The following is a 20,908-nucleotide window of genomic DNA, read 5'->3' on the forward strand; positions in this document are numbered from 1 at the left end:
ACCTAATATATGAAAGGTCTCACTGGTGAATCCAGTGAATTTTCTATTCACAGGAGAGAATGATGATTTTTAAATCTCTTTAGTTGTCTTTAGAATAACTTTGTGATATATGTAGTTACTCTTTTATTTCACAGTGGTTGAAATTAAGGCATAAATTATTTCCTACAATTATTTTCCTACATTATTAGCCATAAGGTCAATAGTTAAAGTAAGAAATTGTTGTCTTTGCTCTGTTCAAGTGTGATTATCAAAATCATTCTGTTCTGTAATTTATTTGATAGGCCTTGACCTACAAAATTTATTTCCATGTTATTTCTGCTTAAGTTGGCAATTTTCCATCCAAATAATTAAAATCTCAGCATTCAACTCATTATATTTTAGAAACCATTTCTAACTGTTCTTTCTTCACCTCTTTTATCTGCTTCCACCAAGAAATAAAGATTTTAGACATAGGTAAGCATCTTGCGTAAAGGTTATTATATATTTCAAATCTTCTTTTTACATTTCAATGTGATGCTCTGACTTCATTTTCTAAGAACATCTCATCCTGAGAGAGGAAACTCAGTGTCACACACCGTCGAAGGCATTAAAACTGCTTGATGAACTAGCATTATGCGATATATTGCAAATTATATTCTGCAAAGTAATCTGAAAAGTATTTTCAGGTTGATTAATTAAATAAATTTTGTTACCAAAAATTACTGTAATGAACATCTTCATATAACAAAAAAAAATATCTAAACTTCAGCTACTGACTCACATCGTCTAAGCCACACTGAAAGAACAAAATAGGGAAGCACAGTAGGAGAGTGTAAGGAGAGTTTGTTTGACCCACAGCCAGGGCCCATCCTGGTTTATTAGGCCAAAAGCTTATTCAGTGTAGGGGACTCTTTTCAAGAAAAAGAATCTTAAAATATTTTACTTTGGCAAGTTCTTAAAAGCAGAAGACCGTGTGGGCCTGTTGCCAGAGCCGTCCCTGGGCTTGGAAGGAAGTCATACAAGCAAGGGGCGCTAAGGCTTAGCCTTACTAACCTGGTACCTGCATCACGGCCGTAGTTTATATTTCCCTAACTTGAGAGAGTTGCCAGAGCCCAGTTTGAAGAAGTCATGTTTTCGTTGATGTACTCATGGAGGAAAAGACTTTATTCGAAGCCCAGGATGGATATAGTGGAAGCAAACACAGGCTCAGAAGTTTCTTGGGTTGTTTGCTGGGGACACTTAGCTAGAGAAGCTGTGGGAAGAGTTCATACGTGGACACTTGCGACTGAAAACTTTCCTCCAGGCAGCAGAACAGGGACAAAAACATGTTTTAAAATAAGACTAGCAAAAAGCATCGGGTGGAAACATTTGCAGTAATTTATGTGCGATCCTTGGGGTGGATAAGTCCACGTAACCCATTTAAACTATTGTGTAGAGGTTGACAACTAGGAAATAAGCCAGAGCTCTACTGAAAATGTGTAGCGATCACATCTCAGCGTGACCAGGCATGGTCCCATGACCTTTTCTCCAGATCCCCTATTGATCTGCAGCCATCAGGCGGTAGCTCAGTCACGTGCTGATATTAACGCGAAACTTCTCCCAAGTACTGAGCATGCGAAACGCTGCTGTTAGAAACCACAGCAGAGTATCACAGGTTTTCTGGCCTTGCCTCCCTGGTAACTGGAGGAAAGAGGAAAGACCCACGGGCTTGCTCTCCAACTAAATGTGAGCTTGCCGGAGGCAGTACAGAACCAAGGATCTAAGCAGCTACCTTTTAACAGCTGGCCTGTTGCATGCCAGGCACGTGCCAGCTTCTGCACACGTGCCGCTGCAGAGCCACGCCTCAGTCCTCGGGGTCACACGTGAGGTCTCTGAGGCGCAGGGAGGCTGCCTGCCTTCCCCAAGGCACAGAACTAAGAAGTGGGGAGCAGAGATGTGACCCACTGCAAAAAGCGTGTTCTTTCCACTGCACCACAGCCCGTTTTTAATCGTCCAAATGCCTACGTTTCTATGGAACAACCAGAAGAAGGGGGTCATTTCCCGGCTATTCAAAATGCTAGATTTATTTCATAATCACTTGACAAATTAATTTGCACTATAATCTCTTCCTCTGGGGGGAAAAAAATCTATGCGGTTCAAGCTACATTATTATTAACGTACTTTATAAAATGAGCTCCTTATGCACTAACTCGGGGTGCCTGGCGGTGATACTCATGGGAATCCTCCTCTCATGACTCCCCTCGACCCTCTCCTCTGCACGTGTGGTGACTACACTTGTGCTCCTGCATCTGTTTCCTTCATGGGCCATGCATGTAAAATGCACTGTTGGAGTTTTATATGATGTTTATCTTTATTGATGTTAACTGATCGCTTAACACTCTGACAAATAGTAGAAGCGGAAGGCCATGCTCTCGGAGCTCACAGTCTAGTGGCGGAAACAGAAGACATATGGAACAGCCATGGCCAGTGTGGCTCAGTGGTTGGAGCATCAGCCCGTGCAACCAAGGGTCATGGGTTCGATTTCCGGTCAAGGGCACGTGCCTGGGTTGCAGTACCTGGGTTTCAGGTTTGCTCCCAACCGCGAGACAGCTGATCCATGTGCGTCTCTCACATTGATGTTTCTCTCTCTCTCTCTCTCTCTCTCTCTCTCTCACTGGGAGATGGGCGTATGGTAGGGAAGTTTCCTTGAAGGGTTGGTATTTGACATAGGTCAAAAAAATGAAGTCTGCGTAAATGGAACAACCAGAAGAAGGGGGGCAGTCACGAAGTAAGAATAGAGAGCAAGTACAGTTATTGGGGTCTGGGAAGGAGATAAACAGGACACGTTGGGAGAGGGCTCAGGCCTCTTGAATCTGCGCAGGGGACTCATGCTGGTAATGATGAGGGATACAGGTGGAGAGGCGGGGAAGGGAGCTTGCTGAGGCCCTGCGTGCTCTAAGGGGTTGCTCCTCTCTGATAGGGTAGCAGACAGCGGGGAGCCCTCCCCTGATCTTGAACAGATGGTGGCGTACTCAAGTGGCCTTTCAGGAAGATTAATCTGGTGTCAGTGTTCAGAGCGGCTTGACGCTGAGTTAGAAAACCATGAGAGGCTAGGTGCCTAAAATAGTATGGCTGTCAATGAAGGAAATGAACCATGAAATAAAGAAAATCAGGGGGTGGACGCACTGTGTATGGGCGATAAGGAACAGAGATGTAGAAAATATCCAAGGTGTTTTACTTTTGAGCCCAAGTCATCAGATGACAAAAGCATTGACAAAAATAAGGATGCCATTTGATTAATAACTAATTAATCAGAATTGATATTTAATTAATTAGTTAATCAAAGCCAAGATATTTTAGCTCATTGGAGCTCCTTAACTTAGCTTTAAAGATTACAATTCTTTCCAGATGCTTCCTCCTGTTTGCCTACCTAGACCCTTTTCCTTTCATAGCTGATAGGACACTGCCTGGTGGGATCCTGCCTGGCTTACTCCCCTGCCACCCCCACTTTCCTGGCTGGTGTAAAAGTCATGAAAAACTTAAGGGTAGGTGAGAGGAAGAAAAATAAATTGAAAAATGTGTCAACATCTATAAAAATGAACAGTGTAGTCAGTTAATGATTAAGTAAAATATAAAAGCGCATGCTTCTGGTCCTCACGATGCTTCATATTACTAGCAACAGTCTCATTAATTGGACTAATGGGGGTGCTAATTAATAAAAATGTTAAATGATAAATATAAAAATACAGTCTTGTTATTTCAAAATTTGGAATCTTCTGTCATACCAAAGTGAATAAGTACTGCCAGGATATTGTATCAAATAAAAGTCCCTAGCTATACTTTAATGAATAGATATAAGTACTACTCAGTGAACATGTTAAATTTTTTATATAAATGGAAGCTTCTGAATTGCTTAAAAAATACGATTCTCTTAGATATGCTAAAATTTCCCCTACAATGCTTATGGTATTTGTTTGCCAGCAAACTCCATTGTAGATAGTAAATTTTAACTCACCCCTATTCCACTTCTTAAAAATTACCAAATAAAGGAACTTGAATTAATTAACTGATACCAGCCAAGGGGCATTTCAACATGTAGGACTAAAAATCAACTCTGTGAATTTTATATTACCAATTAAAAAATCAAAGGCAGTGTCGGTCACAGGTCTGTGAATTTAAGTCAATTAAAGTTTAGATACAAATTATAAGAACTTGATTCAGCACTTTTTATTGACTTCATATTTTTAAAAAAATCAAGCAGGGACAGAAATATCACACCCCAAAGCCCTGCTTTCAATAATCTCAACAGTCTTTTTGTGGCCAGAAAACAGATAGTTTGCTTTTACATATAAGTATAATTTGTACTTCTTCAAATGTGTTCTGAAGGCTATATACACAATTTCCAACCAAAAAGATAGAAGTGCTAATAATATCTATTATATAGCTTGTTCTTTGCTGTTGTTTCTCTAGTGTAAGAGGTTGAATTATGGCAGAATAAATGGGCACATCCAGTCTGCATTTACCACTGGATCTGTGTCTGATTAAGACCATAGGGACAAAGTGAGGGTTCAAGCCCAGGCAACCTGATCCAGAAGTCACGCTCACAGTATACACCTGCCAGGAAAGTCAAAACGTGTGTGTGTGCGCACGCACGCACACATTCATAACAACTATAGAGCTCCTCATAATTAGTACATAATCAGGGAGATAGGGGCTACTAGCAAATCTCTCAATGTCAAGTCTTTCTAAATGGACCCAACTTGACTGAGTTGCAGCTCTGCCACCTGCTCTGTGCACCTGAAAGACCCAGGCTGTCACTATCAGACTGTTTCTGGGCGGGAGAGGGGGAACCTCTGCAAAATTGTTCTGAGTGTTTATCTCTATATGGGGCTTTTCACTTTGTTACAGAGCAGTAAACTACCACATTAAGAAGCACGTTATGTCTTGCTGCATTTAAAATTCCAGGCATCAACATACAAAAATTGTATCATAACACTTAGCGTGGCGAGTTGATTGTTTGGTATAACCCAGGAGCTCTGAAATGTCTGTTTCAGATCACTCGCATCTCTTTACAAGTTCCTCCTTCCCCTTCTCCCCTCCCACTGTCACTCGCATTTACACACGTGAGGCCTCTTGCTCCCGTCTGTCCCTTGTCCCTGGAAGATACGAAAGACTAGAAAGGAGACCTCAGAGCTGAAGGAGTTGGCCTTTGTGTTCTTGGTACTTCTCTGTACACCGTCATCACATCCAGCAGGTCTCTACAGACTCCCTGTGTGCCCTTCAGAGCCCCCCACCAGTATGGGAATCACTAGTGGAAACCAGACCTGTTATTTTAACAATGGAATCTTATGGGAGAGATAAAGTACCTGTGCTCACCATTTAAAAGGAAGAGCAATGAGAATTGCTTCATTAAAGCCTAACGAGTAATGAGAAAGCTGGTACACCCTTATTTAGAATAAATATTGTCATATAGTTAGATTTATACCACATATTTTAGATAGGCACACATAGAATAAATGGAAACAAGCATATAATTGTGTGTGTGTGTGGAGAGAGGGAGGGAGAGAGAGAATGGCTATTTTAATAAATCCTTAGCAACAAGTAAGGAAGGAACAGTCATATCAGAGATTGCTATCAATCTTTCAAGTCTCTCCTTGGTCACATCGAGTACGCTGTTCACCTTCCAGTCCTTGGTAATGAATTGCAGGTTACAGTGTTTCTCATGATGAGCTCTGTTTTGCTTTTATATATATATGTATTTTTGTTGTTTTGTTTTCTGTTTTTGTTTTTTAAATGTATCTTTATTGATTTCAGAGAGAGGAAGGGAGAGGGAGAGAGAGAGAGAGATAGAAACATCAATGATGAGAGTCATTGATCGGCTGCCTCCTGCACGCCCCCCACTGGAGATCAAGCCCACAACCGGGCATGTGCCCTGACCGGGAATCGAACCGCAGTCTCCTGGATCCTAGGTCAATGCTCAACTGCTGAGCCACGCCCAGCTAGGCTATATTTTTATTGTTGACAATATTACAGGTGTCCCCCATTTCTCCCCCCATTGCCCCCCTCCACCCAGCCCACACCCCCCTCAGGCCTTCCCCACACTATTGTCTGTATCCATGGGCTGGACATATATGCATATAAGTTCTTTGGTTTATCTCTTCTTGTCCCCCACACCCCCCGAGTTAAGTCATTCTGTTCCATGCCTGTATCCTCGGGTCTGTCTTTGTTGGTCAATTCATTTTGTTCATTAGATTCCACAGATAAGTGAGATCATGTGATATTTGCCTTTCTCTGATTAGCTTATTACTTTCTCTGTGTATCAGGAGTAACTCCCTTGTGGCATTCATGTGTGATCCTTTCTTACAGCAGCAACCCAGCTCATAGATACTACCTAGCGACCGACCCCGTCACAGGAGACTTGTATGTTTCGGACACTAACACTCGCAGAATTTATCGCCCAAAGTCGCTTACGGGGGCAAAGGACTTGACGAAAAATGCCGAAGTGGTTGCGGGGACAGGGGAGCAGTGCCTGCCATTCGATGAAGCTAGATGTGGGGATGGGGGGAAGGCTGTGGAAGCAACCCTCATGAGTCCCAAAGGTACTGACATTTACCAATTTGGGGAGTTCTGTTTATCTCTTTAAAAATAAAAAGGGGGGGGGTGGGAAATCCTTTTAGTGCCTGGTTGTATTTAATGCTGAGTCTGACGTTTTATCCCCAGCTGTGTTCTGGAAAGCTATTGCACATGTAGTGTTTTTAAAAGCCCTTTAGCATGAAACTGCTAGAATCCTAAGTTGATTTTACAGTAAATATTAGGTTCTTGGCATTTTTTATTGTCATACCATTTTTTTTTTCAACATTTCAAAGAATAAAGCAGCTACTCCGTGTTATTCAGGTCACATCCTGTTAAACATCAAAGAAGTGCCCAAATTATTTCATTGTCCTGGCATTTCTTTGTCATGAGTGAGTCCCAGGCCTCTGAAAACTACCGCTAAGCAACCCCAGTAGCCCTCACCCAGTTTGGAGCCATTAGGCTTTTGTTTCTATGCCATGGGAAAAACTGCTGCTGCGAGGAATTTCTGGAGGTAACAAGGGCTGAAATTCCATGTGATGAAGGTTTCTAGCTTTGAAACCAGTTGGGACTGACTCCTTGCTCATGTATTATGCCATTCATATTACAGTGTGTTTTGGTTGAGGGCTTTATTTTTTTTCATTATAGCTAGCAACTATTTTGTGAACAAGGTCTAGAAAAAAGTATTTGTTGTACTGAATTATTTATAATAGCAGATTTCATTGTAACAAGGTCAACAGAACACTAACCTTAGCTTAGATCTATTTTTGATGGAATATGCTAGTTGCTCTAAGCTCAGTGTAACAGAATTTGACCTATTTCTATAATTTATAGACAACAACAATATACACATATTACAGTTTTATATTTAATACACAAGGACTAGGTATATGATTCACACACAGAGTGGGCATTCTTACAAAGTTGGGTTTTTCTTTATTACATTTTACATTTATTTGTCTTGTGGAAGCCTGTGTTGGGTTTTTCCTAATGTGTTTGCAGTCCACAGTCCTCCCTGCTACCTATCTCCAATGTTATCACTGGGGTTAAATGTTGGGTTTAGTGATGGGCCTAGAAGTTGAATCAAAGTAATCATTTTTGAAAACTTAACACTTGCTTCTCTTGGATCAAGGAATGGCAATTGATAAGAATGGATTAATCTACTTCGTTGATGGAACCATGATCAGAAAAGTTGATCAAAATGGAATCATCTCGACTCTCCTGGGCTCCAATGATCTGACGTCAGCCAGACCTTTAACCTGTGACACGAGCATGCACATCAGCCAGGTGGTTAACATAGTCAGCCAATGATTTGGTTTTCTTCTAAGTGGCCTGATTTGCTGTGTCAGTAGACTCTGATGGCGCCATATCAAACTGCATGTATCATGGGTGGCAGTATTTGTGATAAAGCTGTCCCATTTCAGTGTAATAAGTAAAAAGTTATTCTGTAGTTCTGCATTTGATGAATTCAGTGAGATACAGAACAATTATCTGCAGGAAATGCTAAGCATTGATAATAAAATACCAGTAAAGTAGCAGCATGCAGAGACTCCAGAAGGAACAAAACCTCTTAAATCTCTAATCTTTTGATTGCATGAGCTCCTTAGGTAGTAGCAAGAACCCACTATGATTAGTCCCAAGGGACTTACATTTAGAATTAGGAACTTTACTATGGGCCTTATTGAAAACACAACAGAACCTGGATGTATTTACAACGTCGAATGCCCTGGCATTTGGTGGTTATTACTGCTAAAGGGACATATGTGTCCATAACTCATTGATATCTGCTAACTCACTACTTAGAGGCTCATTAGCTATTTGGCTGTAACTTGCAAACATTTCAGTAAGCTGCATTCTTTAAATAAAATGCTGTTTCCTACATTTGTTTTCACTCAACCTTTCCAAGTTTATTTTTCTGTAGCTATTCAAAAGACAATTTTAAAACAGTTTATCAAATTAAGGGTTATTTCCCCAAATGGTCTAATTTACTCTCTGGCAGATTAACTGCCGTGCAGTCGCTGACTAACCAGACCGTTTCCTTCTGTTAAGGTGCGTCTGGAGTGGCCCACGGACCTCGCCATTAACCCCATGGACAACTCCATTTACGTGCTGGATAACAACGTAGTTCTACAGATCACAGAAAACCGTCAGGTGCGCATCGCCGCCGGGCGGCCCATGCACTGCCAGGTTCCGGGCGTGGAGTACTCCGTGGGGAAACACGCGGTCCAGACCACGCTGGAATCCGCCACGGCCATCGCCGTGTCCTACAGTGGCGTCCTGTACATCACGGAAACCGATGAAAAGAAGATTAACCGCATAAGGCAGGTCACCACCGATGGGGAGATCTCCTTGGTTGCGGGGATACCTTCAGAGTGTGACTGCAAAAACGACGCCAACTGTGACTGCTACCAGAGTGGCGATGGCTACGCCAAAGATGCCAAACTTAGTGCCCCATCGTCCCTCGCTGCTTCCCCAGATGGCACCCTGTATATTGCGGATCTAGGGAACATTCGGATCCGGGCTGTGTCCAAGAATAAGCCTTTACTTAACTCGATGAACTTTTATGAAGTTGCCTCTCCTACTGACCAAGAGCTCTATATCTTTGACATCAATGGCACCCACCAGTATACTGTGAGTCTAGTCACTGGTGACTATCTCTACAACTTCAGCTACAGCAATGACAATGATATCACCGCTGTGACCGACAGCAATGGCAATACCCTGAGGATCAGACGGGACCCGAACCGGATGCCGGTTCGAGTGGTGTCTCCGGACAACCAGGTGATATGGCTAACCATTGGCACCAACGGGTGTCTGAAGAGCATGACTGCTCAAGGGCTAGAACTAGTTTTGTTTACCTACCATGGCAACAGTGGTCTCTTAGCCACCAAAAGCGACGAAACTGGATGGACGACATTTTTTGAGTAAGTACATCAGAATTCTACTTTGATTATAATTCTACTTTGCTATAATGTAAAATAATAATATAATCCTTTTTTAAATTTATTGTTGAAAGTGTTACAGAAGTCCCTTTTTCAACCCCATTCACCCCCTCCCCCCTGCTCCCACCACACCCCCAGGCCTTTACCACACTTGTCTTAACGGAATCCAGGTTTTGAGGGATCCTGGAGCTTCTATAATTTTGGCTCCTTCTTCCTGAAAGAGAGGGCAAAATGACACTTGGGGTCTTGGAGGGGACTCATGGAAGTGAGAAGCCCCAGGGTCTAAGTTCCGTTAGCATCGTGGCGAAGCTAGCTCGGCCTCAGGTTTCACATTCTTCTCCGTGCCGACCTAATATGTTAGCAACGGACTTTTCGAGGACCTGCTACAGCTTTGGTTTTAGGCATAAACCCTTTGAGTTTACATTTGCGCGCGTGTGATAAGGCTATTTTGAGACCTGTCACTACAGAAGAACTTTAAAAACATTTACAACGGCCCTAGCTGGTTTTGCTCGGTGGCTAGAGTGTCAGCCCGGGTCCCGGGTTCCATTCCTGCCAAGGGCATGCACCTCAATTGCAGGCTCAGTCCCCGCCCCAGTAGGGGTATATGCTGGAGGCCACCAGTTGATGTGTCTCTCTCCTTTCCACTTTCTCTGAAGAAGCAATGGGAAAAAATATCCTTGGGTGAAGATTAAAAAAAATTTTTTTTTTAAATTTACGATGGACTTAGCTGATTAGTACATCAGCACAGTAAATATTATTCTTTTTCATTTTTCCTTTTATTCTTCAATCACAATTGATACACAATATTATATTAGCTTCAGGTGTACAACATAGTGATTAGACATTTATATAACCTACAAAGTGATCACCCTGGTAAGCCTAGCATCCATGTGACACCACACATAGTTACTGCAACATTGTTGACTGTATTCCGTATGCTGTGCTTTGCGTCCACGTGCCTATTTTTATAACTGCCAGTCTGTACTTCTTCATCCCTTCACCTTTCCACTCAGGCCTCCAACCCCCCTTCCATCTGGCAACCACCAATTTGCTTTCTGGATCTGTAAGTTTGCTTCTGTTTTGTTTTGTTTTTTAGCTTCCATGTATAAGTGAAATCGTATGGTATTTGTCTTTCTCTGTCTGACTTATTTCACTTAGCGTAATACCTTCTAGGTCCATCCATGCTGTCGCAAATGTCGGGATTCCATTCTTTTTATGGCTGAGTAATATTCCGTGGTATATGTACCTCATCTTCTTTATCCATCTATTGATGGACACTGTGGTTGCTTCCATATCTTGGCTGTTGTAAATAATACTGCAGTGAACCTAGGGGTGCATATATCTTTTTGAATTAGTGTTTTGGGTTTTGGATAAATACCCAGAAGTGTAATTGCAGGGTCATATGGTAATTCTATTTTTAATTTTTCGAGGAATCTCCATACCGCGTTCCATAGTGGCTGCACCAATTTACATTCCCACCAACAATGCAGGAGGGTTCCCTTTTCTCTACATCCTCGCCAACACTTCTGGTTTGTTGGTTTGTTGATGGTAGCCATTCTGACAGGTATGAGGTGATACCTCATTGTGGTTTTAATTTACGTTTGCCTAATGATTAGTGACGTTGAGCATCTTTTCATATAGCTGTTGGCCATCTGTATGTCCTCTTTGGAGAGGCATCTGTTCAGGTCCTCTGCCCATTCACATGTTATTCTTATCAAATAGAAGAGCTTAACTTTTTATAATCAGTTACTGCAGAATCTAAACCGCTTAGAAAAACCGTACCACTAAATGCAAATCAGGAATTGCTGGTTGCTGTGAAAGCATATGAAAAAGTAAGCTCATCCAGCCACCGTGTGGACTACTGGCCCAGGCAGTGTGCTGTTTGAACATCGTATTTTGAGAGGTCGATCATGATGAATATTAGCCACTGTGTATTTTGTGGTATATGTACTTTGCCATGAAGGAATGTGTAAAATCACTTCCATTACTTGTTCACTGCACAAACCATAGCGGGAATTAGATACAAAGAAGCAGCATGTTGACAAATGCAAAATGGTCCTGAAATGAATATTGAGGTCCTTAGTGTGATTTTTACAGTAAGATGCTGAAGCAAAACTATTTTCTTTAAGAGCACACCTCCAAAATTATAATAAAATTCAGTAGAAAGAATGACCCAATATACAAACGTTTTTTGTTCAACCTTTCTGAGCTGGGTCTTACACATACAGCAGTCCTCCGGTTGCTCGAATTGCTTTTCTTTTTGACAAATTACCTTTTAATAAAACGAATGTTACCCAGCAGCGTGATTTTCTCAGAGAAACATACCTTTCAACTGAATCACATTAAAACTTTAGGATCACAATAGGGAAGGAATAAATTGGAAGTTAATGGAAGGCACTTCTTTGCGCTGTTTTCGAAGTGATAGCAGGCTATATTGCCAAGGAGGCCAAAGCCGAAGGACGACAGAAGTGTCCCCTCAGGTGAGGCTGGGCAGGAGAGCTTCTCTGATCATGAGACCTTCACCAAAGGGTAATAGTGTTGGTGGGGAAAGAGAAATGCACTTGGGGTACACTCCAAGACTCAAGCCTGCTCTGTGGGCCATTTTTTAATGTATCATTTGTTCCCAGGACTCGACACTGCACAGAAGTTTACCATGTAGTCACTACTGACACAAGAGCTTCCTGTAGCAGATACACTGGTATCTTATGGGCTACAAATGAATTTTACCAAGTTTGGAAAATTAGAGAAAGTGATATACTCCATTGGTAGAGTTAGTATAAACAAATTTGAGATTTTTACCTTTTTTTTAAACTATGGCTCGCAAAGACCCGTTTCTCTAGTAACAAACCCCTCTGAGAGCTTCAGGTTTACTCAGGAATCAGTGCAGGGGCTCAGAGGTAGAGTTGGCAGGCCAGTCTTGTGACTATAATGGGCAAGCATTGTTTTAAAGAATAAAAGTGTATAATTAAATAAATCTCAATCATATTTTCACTAATACAGACTCAGGACACATCATACTTATTTTATTTTTTTAAAGATTTTTTAAATTGATTTTTAGAGAGAGAAGAAGGGAGAGGAAGAGAGAGAAACATCAATGTGAGAGTAAAACATCAATTGGCTGCCTTCCGCATCCCCCTTACCAGGGATGGAACCTGCAACCCGGGCATGTGCCCTGACCAGAAATCAAACCAGCAGCCCCTTTCAATGCACAGGACGACACCCAACCAACTGAGCCACATGAGCCAAGGCTTAACATATTTAACGTATGTCTATTGAATCTTTCCTCTAGATAAGTTAACAGTAAAGGCAACTATTACAAAAAGCATTTTTAAATACTTTAGCCAATATGGACCTCACAATTATACATATACATATGTGTTTATAATACCATGTTTTAACAAACCAGTGCTTCAAAAATAACTTTTCTAATAAAATTAACAGGAATATTGCTTTTTAAAAGCAGTTTTTTTGTTAATTTTCCTCTAGATGTCTACAGCAAAGACATGACTAAGAAATTTCTAAGAAAACGTTTATGCATTTTACAAAACAGTGTATTACAATGAGACAGAAAAAAAAAAAAAAGAGGACTGAACCCAATTCAGAATCCTCACGTCAGAATGACAATTGATGACTTGTCTTGTTCCCATACATGCTTGTGGTTCGGCTTGGGAAAGCAAGGGCCCACCTCTGCTAAGAGCGACAGTCTCTAAACCATTCAAAAGTACACAGAGGAAGGGCGGGGTTGTCATCAGGCAGCCCCTCCAAAGCTCAGTCCATTCTAAGAGCCGCATTTGCCTGCGTAAGCTTGAGGTTGTTGATGGATAAACTCAACCCCTGCCTCTACTCGGCAGAGCCTTGACAAGAGTGTTTGCTTCTTATGTCCCGACTGGGACATGTGATGAGTGGATGCGGGGTCCCAGTAGAGATGGCGGGGACTCGGCATCCCTGGCAGACTTTTTTGGCGTTTGTAGGCCCCCGAGTGCTGGTCCTTACCCGTAATAGTTCCCCTCCTACCTTTGTAGTGCTGCTTGTCTGAGACCTGAAGGCCACTTGACAATTTCATAAAGAAGGGATTTGAGAGGTTTGACAGTGGTCAGAGTTTTACCAAAACCCCAAGGAGATTGTGAAAAGAAGCACCATTCCCCATTGAAAACACCTGTTTTCTATGATTCTCATGACACCGGTCCCTAGAACTGATCCTTGCTCTAGAATCACCTTTCTGCGCAAATACGTTGCAAAGAGCGATTGAACGTTTCACCCCAAATTCCCATCTGCACGTGCCCAGCTTCCTGGCTCGCCTAGTGTCCAGAAAGCCTTGCGATTAAAGCTTTACAGGATTAGAAATAGATGGAAGAAGACCTGGAATCAGCAAATTTGCCTACTGATAAAAGTGAACTATAAAAGTTATAGTTCCTACCAAAGAAATGTAAAAGGAAAACTAGCTCAGATTACTTACCTTGCATGCTTTAGCAAATTACTTCTTTTCCCGGTACAAACTTTATTTACCGTTGGCATGTCACAGTACAGAATAGAATTGAAAGTGTTCTATAAAATGCAAACTAAGTATCTCTGTGACTCCCACAGCTCCTGCAGCGTTGTAGCGCATAGAGAACTCTCCCGATAGCTATTTGTTGAATGAAGAAATAGAGCAGGGGTGGGGGACCTTTCTTTTGCCAAGGGCCATTTGGATCTTTATAACAGCATTCACCAGCCATACAAAATTATCAACTTAAAAAGTAGCCTGCTATAGTTGGACAGACATTTAATTAATTCACCCCTAATGTGATGGCTGGAACTGCTTCTCTTTGGTAAGGCCTTGGCAGAGCCAGACCAAAGGATTTCTATGGCCATCTACAGCCCGTGGGCCAGACATTTTCCGTTCCTGGAATAGAGGAATAAACCTAAGGTGTGGACAGGTAAATGTTGACTTACAGAGAAGAGACTGATAAAATCTATGGCTGGTTCTTGCCAAGGCTCCATGGAAAAACTACCATAAAAATGCTCGCTTGCCTTCAGAAATAGTCCTTACCTCTCTGTACCAAGAGTTAATGCTGAAAATATTAATGCGACCACTTTTGTTGTTGATTTTTTTAAATGGATTTACCTAATATTACATGTTAACTCAATTTCTTTTACCTTGTAAAATATAGACATCTTCAGTTGGTCTTATTATTAAAATAATGAGCAGAAATATGAATTTATATCCATAGCACTCTCTTCTGAAATGTCGGTATTAAGGCGTAAAGTCAGAAAACATTTTGGTTGCGAATTGCAGTTAAAATATATTGTTGTACCTGGTATCAGACAGGATGATTCTAGGAAAGGAAAACCTGGTTTCCAACCCAAGAATGTCATCAGTCACCAGTACAGTAGGCAAGGGTGGCTTTTTAGGGCACACAGGTGGATTTGCAGGCGCAGAGGCCTGCATTTCATTTTCTTCTAGCAGCAGTTTCTCTGCGATTATTGTATGTGATTAGTTAGAGCAGTGGCCAGTGTTCCCTTCCTGCTGCTGGATGGTGCAGTGGGAAGACTGCAGCGGGTATCATATGCAGCAGGTGTCCGACGGGTTGTAACTCGGCTTTGAAATCTCTGAGTCAGACTAATACGTTTCATGAGCTGAATGATCATTCATTAGGGATTGAATGGACCATCTTGTCCTCGACTCCCTCTTCCGTCGACCTGCTGGGCAGTAGTCAGGCCGTCCAGCCCACTAATGGGGTCCCCTTGTGTGCTGACACTGTGAGAAGCCTAGTTTTCCCTTCGTTTACTGTTAGGGACTGTTTCACGCTTCTCTTGGTGCCATTCAAAAACAATTATCCCACATTATCATTTCTCAACTCGAGCAGTTCCAGGGAAGCCAGAGATCTCACCTGCTAAAAATGGATCATTTACAAAGTTCACACCCAAAGCGAAACCACCGTTCTTACACTTGAGTGCACAAAAAGGCAAATCCAGTGTATTGAATTGGGCAATAGAATAAATTATTTAATAGTAAATGGCATTTCACAGCCCTCTGCTTGCTGCCCCCATAAAATACAAATGTTTAGGCATATTAGAGGCTCTCCATCTGGTTAAAGACAGCATGGGAAGGAGCCCCGAGTTCTGGCCGATAGGTGTGTGCGCACCACCAGGGTGGTGGCAGCCTTTCCATCCTGGGACTTTGAATACGTGGAGCTTTTATATTTGCGGAGCTGACTCTGTGATCTTTTGTGAGCTATATTCAAATTTACAGAGCAAATAAATGAGTTTCAGCTTTTGCACATTTATGTAGGGGTGTATGGGTCTCTAGCTCCTCGTTTGGGTGCTTTATTGTCCCTCATTCAAGCTTAGCAATTTCACAATGAGCTTCTGAGCCATTTCCTTATAATGAATTAACTCTGCACCCATGGCAAGCCCACAGCTCCCACTGACACCGGTCCTGAGACAATCAGAGGAGGGGAGAAAGATGGTGCGGGGAGGATCTCTGCTACGAATGCAGACAGTGTGCAGAAAGCGCAGGTCATTTGGAAAACACAGTGACAGTTATGGCAAACCAGACACGTGTCCATTCTCACTGACGCTGCGTCACGTCTAAATAGCCTGACACGGGTGCCCCGCTGTGTTCTCCTTATGTGAGTGTCGCTGTAGTAGCGCCTCCGTCTGCTGTTAGCAAATGAAGATGTTCGCATCTTCCACAGGACGGAACCCAGAGCACCACCTTTCCTTAGACAGACATCCGGCATCCAGCCCTAGGAACGCAAACGTGGAAACCACGCTTCATTGTTATTCCTGCCCAGAACTTTAAAAATAGAATAGGGAACTTCACAGACTGTCACCTGGAGGTGCTGTGGGCTCACCTCCGTTCCCGCGGTTCCCCGTTCTTGCTGTCTTCACAGGAGAAACCGTCCTGGACATTCAGAACGACTCTGAGAGGTTTTTATCAGCAAATCACTTAAAATCCTGGAAAATGCTATGGCTGCTTTGCATTTTTGCCATTTTGTTTAATCGTTCAATGATTTTGCTTTAAATTTTTAACCAGAATGTGCGTTGCGAGAGATATCAGTTTAAAAATGTGCGAGCAGTCGATTCAGGGGCTGCTGTCCGTTTCACACCAGCCTGGACACGGCCGAGGCAGTGCTGTTATTAATACGTGGTTTAAACTCATTGTCTGCTGCTGTCCAGGTTTAAGAAACGATTGGTTCTGCCCAGGTGTCAAAGCAGAAAGGGAAATGGGGAAATTGTATATTGTTTGGATTATTCAAAAAAATCCAGAAAAAAAGTAAAAATTCGTCAAATTTTCTCAGTGCATCTCAGCACATAATAAGATACCACATTTCTCAGCTCTCCTTAGTATAATTTACAGGTGTCACTAGTCGCAGGGCTTCGTGAGCTCTTTCCATGTGCGCCGTTTAGCAAATTAATGTTCTAGGTGTGCGAAATACTCCATAGTGGTTCAAGAGTGAGTAAATGCAGTTGCCAAAGGGTTGAGTTCCCTCTATAAAATAACTTCCCTCTTTGAAAAATAATATTCATGGATCTAGAGAGATAACCAGGATGTACTGGGAAAAAGTAAATTATTGAGTAATATGTATAGAATTCTTTTAAAACCCATGCTTTCTCTATACATATAAGTAATTTATATATCTACCTATAATACACAAGTTATATATAAGTATATGTAAATGCGTATATGTGTATATATATATATATGTACACACACACACACACGCACATACATACATATATATATATATAGAGAGAGAGAGAGAGAGAGTAAATGCAGTTGCCAGAAGTGTTGAATTCCCTCTTCTAGGGAATTCATCTAGTTGCATCATCTAATTATGTAACGAATTATGTGACTGTCTAAAGTACAAGAATGACCTAGTAGCCCCCTGTCCAGGTGCCTCAGCAGCCTCCCTCACACAGTGACTATCAGACCGTTCACCCTGAGACTGAGTGACAGGCATCAGCCACTTTAAAGGACTGTTTGATAACACGACAAGAAACTTACACATTGACAACCCGTGAAAGGGAACTTTGTGTTTACTTATTTATTTTTACAGTCACAGAACTGAAGATGGACAGTTGGGTATTTTCCAGAGACTATCAGCATCTCTGGCTCGCTCCTATGATATCAGAATAAAAGCAACTTCAGCAGCCCTCACTCCTGGCTGCCCTGACTCTTCGCTCAACCCCTTGCCTGAGTCCCAGGACCCTGGAAGGGGCGCAGAAGGTCTGGAGGCTACGAGGACAGAACCAGTGTGGATACTGCTCTTTTCTGAGCTCTGTCCCAGGGTTGGGGAGGCCGTCAGTGAAGGAGACGAGGTGACTGGGGCTACCGTCCACACTGTTCACAGCTCCCCCCATCCGCACTGAGCGTCCCTCCCACCCTCACCACTCCCACAGCTCACAGACGCACCCTCACGTGCTTCAAAGCCGACCTCAGCTCATCCCAGCGTTTGGTACATCTCTGGTTCTTAAAGTGAGACCCCCCAAAACTTCTGAGAAATGGTGATGGGAAGAAATACCACTTTGTAACTGTCTAAGAACTCAGTTTTGTTCCCTTTACATCTATTTTAAAATTTTTAAGTCTTATATAAAATTTTTAAATCTCTGGGCCTTTTAAGGAAAAACAGCATTAAAAGCAGAGGCTGGAAAACCTGTAGTTTATATAAAGGAATAGTTAATTTGAGTTTTTAATGGACATATGTCGAGCACCAGCTAGAAGGAAGACCTCGCTCTCTTCCACCTGTAGAAAAGGGGAGACACAAGCCTCTGTACTTAGCTGCATGTGCATATTCGAGGAAAGATTGGTCCATTCATCCCTTATTAACTTTATAAAGAGCTCTGGTTTTTTTAACGTAGTTTTTGAGGGGTACTGCATTCCCGGATGGTCAGCCCCATTGAGTCTGGGCAACACCAGCCCCCAGGGAGGGTTTTTTTCTAAAAGCAGTATGCGGCCTGCAAGAGAAGGAAAGTCTGTAAGGAAAGTGAACGTCTCTAAGTGTTCATTGCACAGGCACCCCGATTGGCAAGTTATTAAATTACTCGAACCTCGTAGGCACTGATAAGGTGGGATGCATACCCTTGCCCTTCGGTGAGCAAGCGTTCCTGCTTATCCACTGATGGCCTGGCATTCTTGTGTCCACTCAGACACTCATTCCTGCAGTAGGAATATATTACGTACCAGGACCTGGTGCTAGATGTTGGGGGGTGCCAACAGCTAAAAGAGGCACCCCTCCTTTCAGGGAGCTCGGGGTGCACTGAGGGAGACAGGGCACTAAATAATCATAATGGTAAACGCCGAGACAGAGCTGTCAACCTGCTGTGAGGGTGGGCCGAGGGTCATCTAAATCGGGGTGGGGGTGGGGGACAGACACGAGGCGTGGTCTGCGCACGCTGAGAACTCGGGGAGCCACTCCGGGGAGGTGGGCATGAGAGCCATGGAGGGGACGGAGCCCTGAGTGTGGCCGGGGTGGCGCTGGAAGGGAACGCAGGCGGTCTGGTGATGGGGCGCGTGCGAGTGGGACCCGACACGCTGGCTTCCTGCGGCGCCTGTGCTGACACCCTAGGGCCCGCTGCTGTGCTAGAGCCGTCCCCCTAATGTTGACGCGGGCCCGCCCGTGCCTCCTCCTGGGCATTGCGTCGCTGTCTGCATGCCCCCCTTTCTCTACTCCCTCTGGCTCCTGAGCCGCCCGCTGAACCGCTTCCCGGCTTCCCCCTCACGTGGCACCGCGCTCATCCTCCGGTTCAGAGCGGGACGCCCCAGCCTACGCCCCGTTTCCTCTGGCTTCCCTCCGCCCGCTGCTGCTCCTGCTCCGACTCCCGCACGCAGCTCCGTTTCCCCGGCCCTGGCTTTTCAGTAGTTCCCCGGGCCGCTTTCTTTCTCTTCTCCGAGAGGCAGCGTCGGCCCACTGGAAACGGAAAACCTGGGTTCCCGGCCCGATTTTGTCATTTACTCCCAACTGTGTGACTACTGTGGGCAAGTCACAGCCCCTCTTCAAAATGTCGCGCCCTCACCTGTAAAATGAGAGACTTTTTAATAATTAAAAATCTCTTCCTACTCTGACACATCAGTGATTCTGACATTTCTCCCCAACTTTTCACAGGCCCCTGTCGAGGCTTATTTCAAAAGAAACCACTGATCAAATCACCACATTCCCTTTGCTAAAGCAGTTAGGCATATTGCCTTTCTGTCAGACCTAATATTTTTTATATCATGCCAGTGCTAGTGATAGCGATGCATGATAATAAATTAGATTTCCCTTTCCAAATGGGCGTCCTACTTTTTTATTTAAGCCTTTCTGACTGCTGTAAGACTCCCCGATCCCTCCTGGCCCTCACCCACAGCGCAGCCGTTTCCCGGGCGGGGCTCTGTGTGTGACAGAACGCGGGCCAGGGTACAGAGAGGAAGACGAAAGAGAAAGATGGGTTTGTCCTCTGAGCACTCAGGACCCCGTGGAATAATTTCAGAAGGATGAGGGCTGCACAGTTCTCTTTTACAGATTCTTGGAGCAAAAATTTCCCTTGGCATCAGCTAACTGGCAAGTGTGCATTTCAAGACCTGCCCAAGAGTTGTTATCTAGACAAATGAGATGTGTCCTACTCATGTCAACCTTCCTCAGTCAATAAACAGTTTTTAATAACTTGTATATGATCCTTATGATCCTTCTCATAAGGAAGGCTAGCCCAGAACCTTTCCAACCAAAAGGGAACTAACTCTGGAATGTCCTGACGTGATGCCTTTTCCTCAAGGCCTCTGAATTTCAGAGCTAGGCTTGGTCCCTTTGTCATTTCTCCCTGATGTGATTGTGACTGTGGAAGGAAGAGACACTGGGTCCCTTTTTTATTCAATTTTGAAAAATATGTCATGTCTGTGACCATCTATCATTAGGCTCAACGTTCAAAGAAAGGGCTGGACCAGAGGCGAGGGAGGAAGGATCTTTCCTTGTCTGTGGTCCTGAACGCGTGTTATCTGGGGTGTTTGAAAAAGAGAATAGTGCTTGCACGGCAGGCCACTGCCCTTTCTGGTTTTACAGAGCAAAGCTGGTCAGCATTTGGCCCATCAGCAAGTCCTCTGAAAGAAATGCAGCAGCCCACAGAAATGTAAACAGGTGTTAGCCACCTCTCTCCCACCTCGCCATGCAACTCTGAGATCCTTTCTCATTGAGATCCGCTTAGCACTTGAGATGAAAATCACTTAAAAGAATACTTCCTAATTGTGCATTTTCCCTGTCACCTTTGGTAAAACATAGGTAGCAGTCACCTGTGTACGGGATGAACCCATGATTTAGGAGTTGGTTGACTACTCTGCTTACCTTAACGATGGAAGCCTTTGGCGTATTCTATCCCGAGCCTTATTGTTGAGGGTTTCCTACTGACAGGAGCGCTGCAGAATTCAAAGAAATTGTGATTTGTCCATGAGATCATTGTTACGTTACGTGGATCTCAGATCCATT

The 20,908-nt window shown here is 43.3% G+C and overlaps 1 protein-coding gene across 6 annotated transcripts in view; it reads left to right on the forward strand.

The window, feature by feature from the left end:
- TENM3 (teneurin transmembrane protein 3) overlaps positions 1–20,908 on the forward strand; it is a 613,031-nt gene that overhangs the window by 564,690 nt on the left and 27,433 nt on the right. For 4 of the 6 annotated variants that reach the window (XM_081130530.1, XM_081130533.1, XM_081130531.1 and 1 more), the window contains 3 exons: positions 6,325–6,557; positions 7,661–7,815; positions 8,578–9,452. In XM_081130530.1, the coding sequence (XP_080986656.1) occupies positions 6,325–6,557; positions 7,661–7,815; positions 8,578–9,452 (1,263 nt within the window). The remainder of the gene's footprint in view (positions 1–6,324; positions 6,558–7,660; positions 7,816–8,577; positions 9,453–20,908) is intronic. The other 2 variants (XM_081130532.1, XM_081130534.1) reach the window with 1 other exon arrangement.

This window comes from Miniopterus schreibersii (genome assembly GCF_964146895.1).
Source record: "Miniopterus schreibersii genome assembly, chromosome: 2".
NCBI classification, from domain to species: domain Eukaryota; kingdom Metazoa; phylum Chordata; class Mammalia; order Chiroptera; family Miniopteridae; genus Miniopterus; species Miniopterus schreibersii.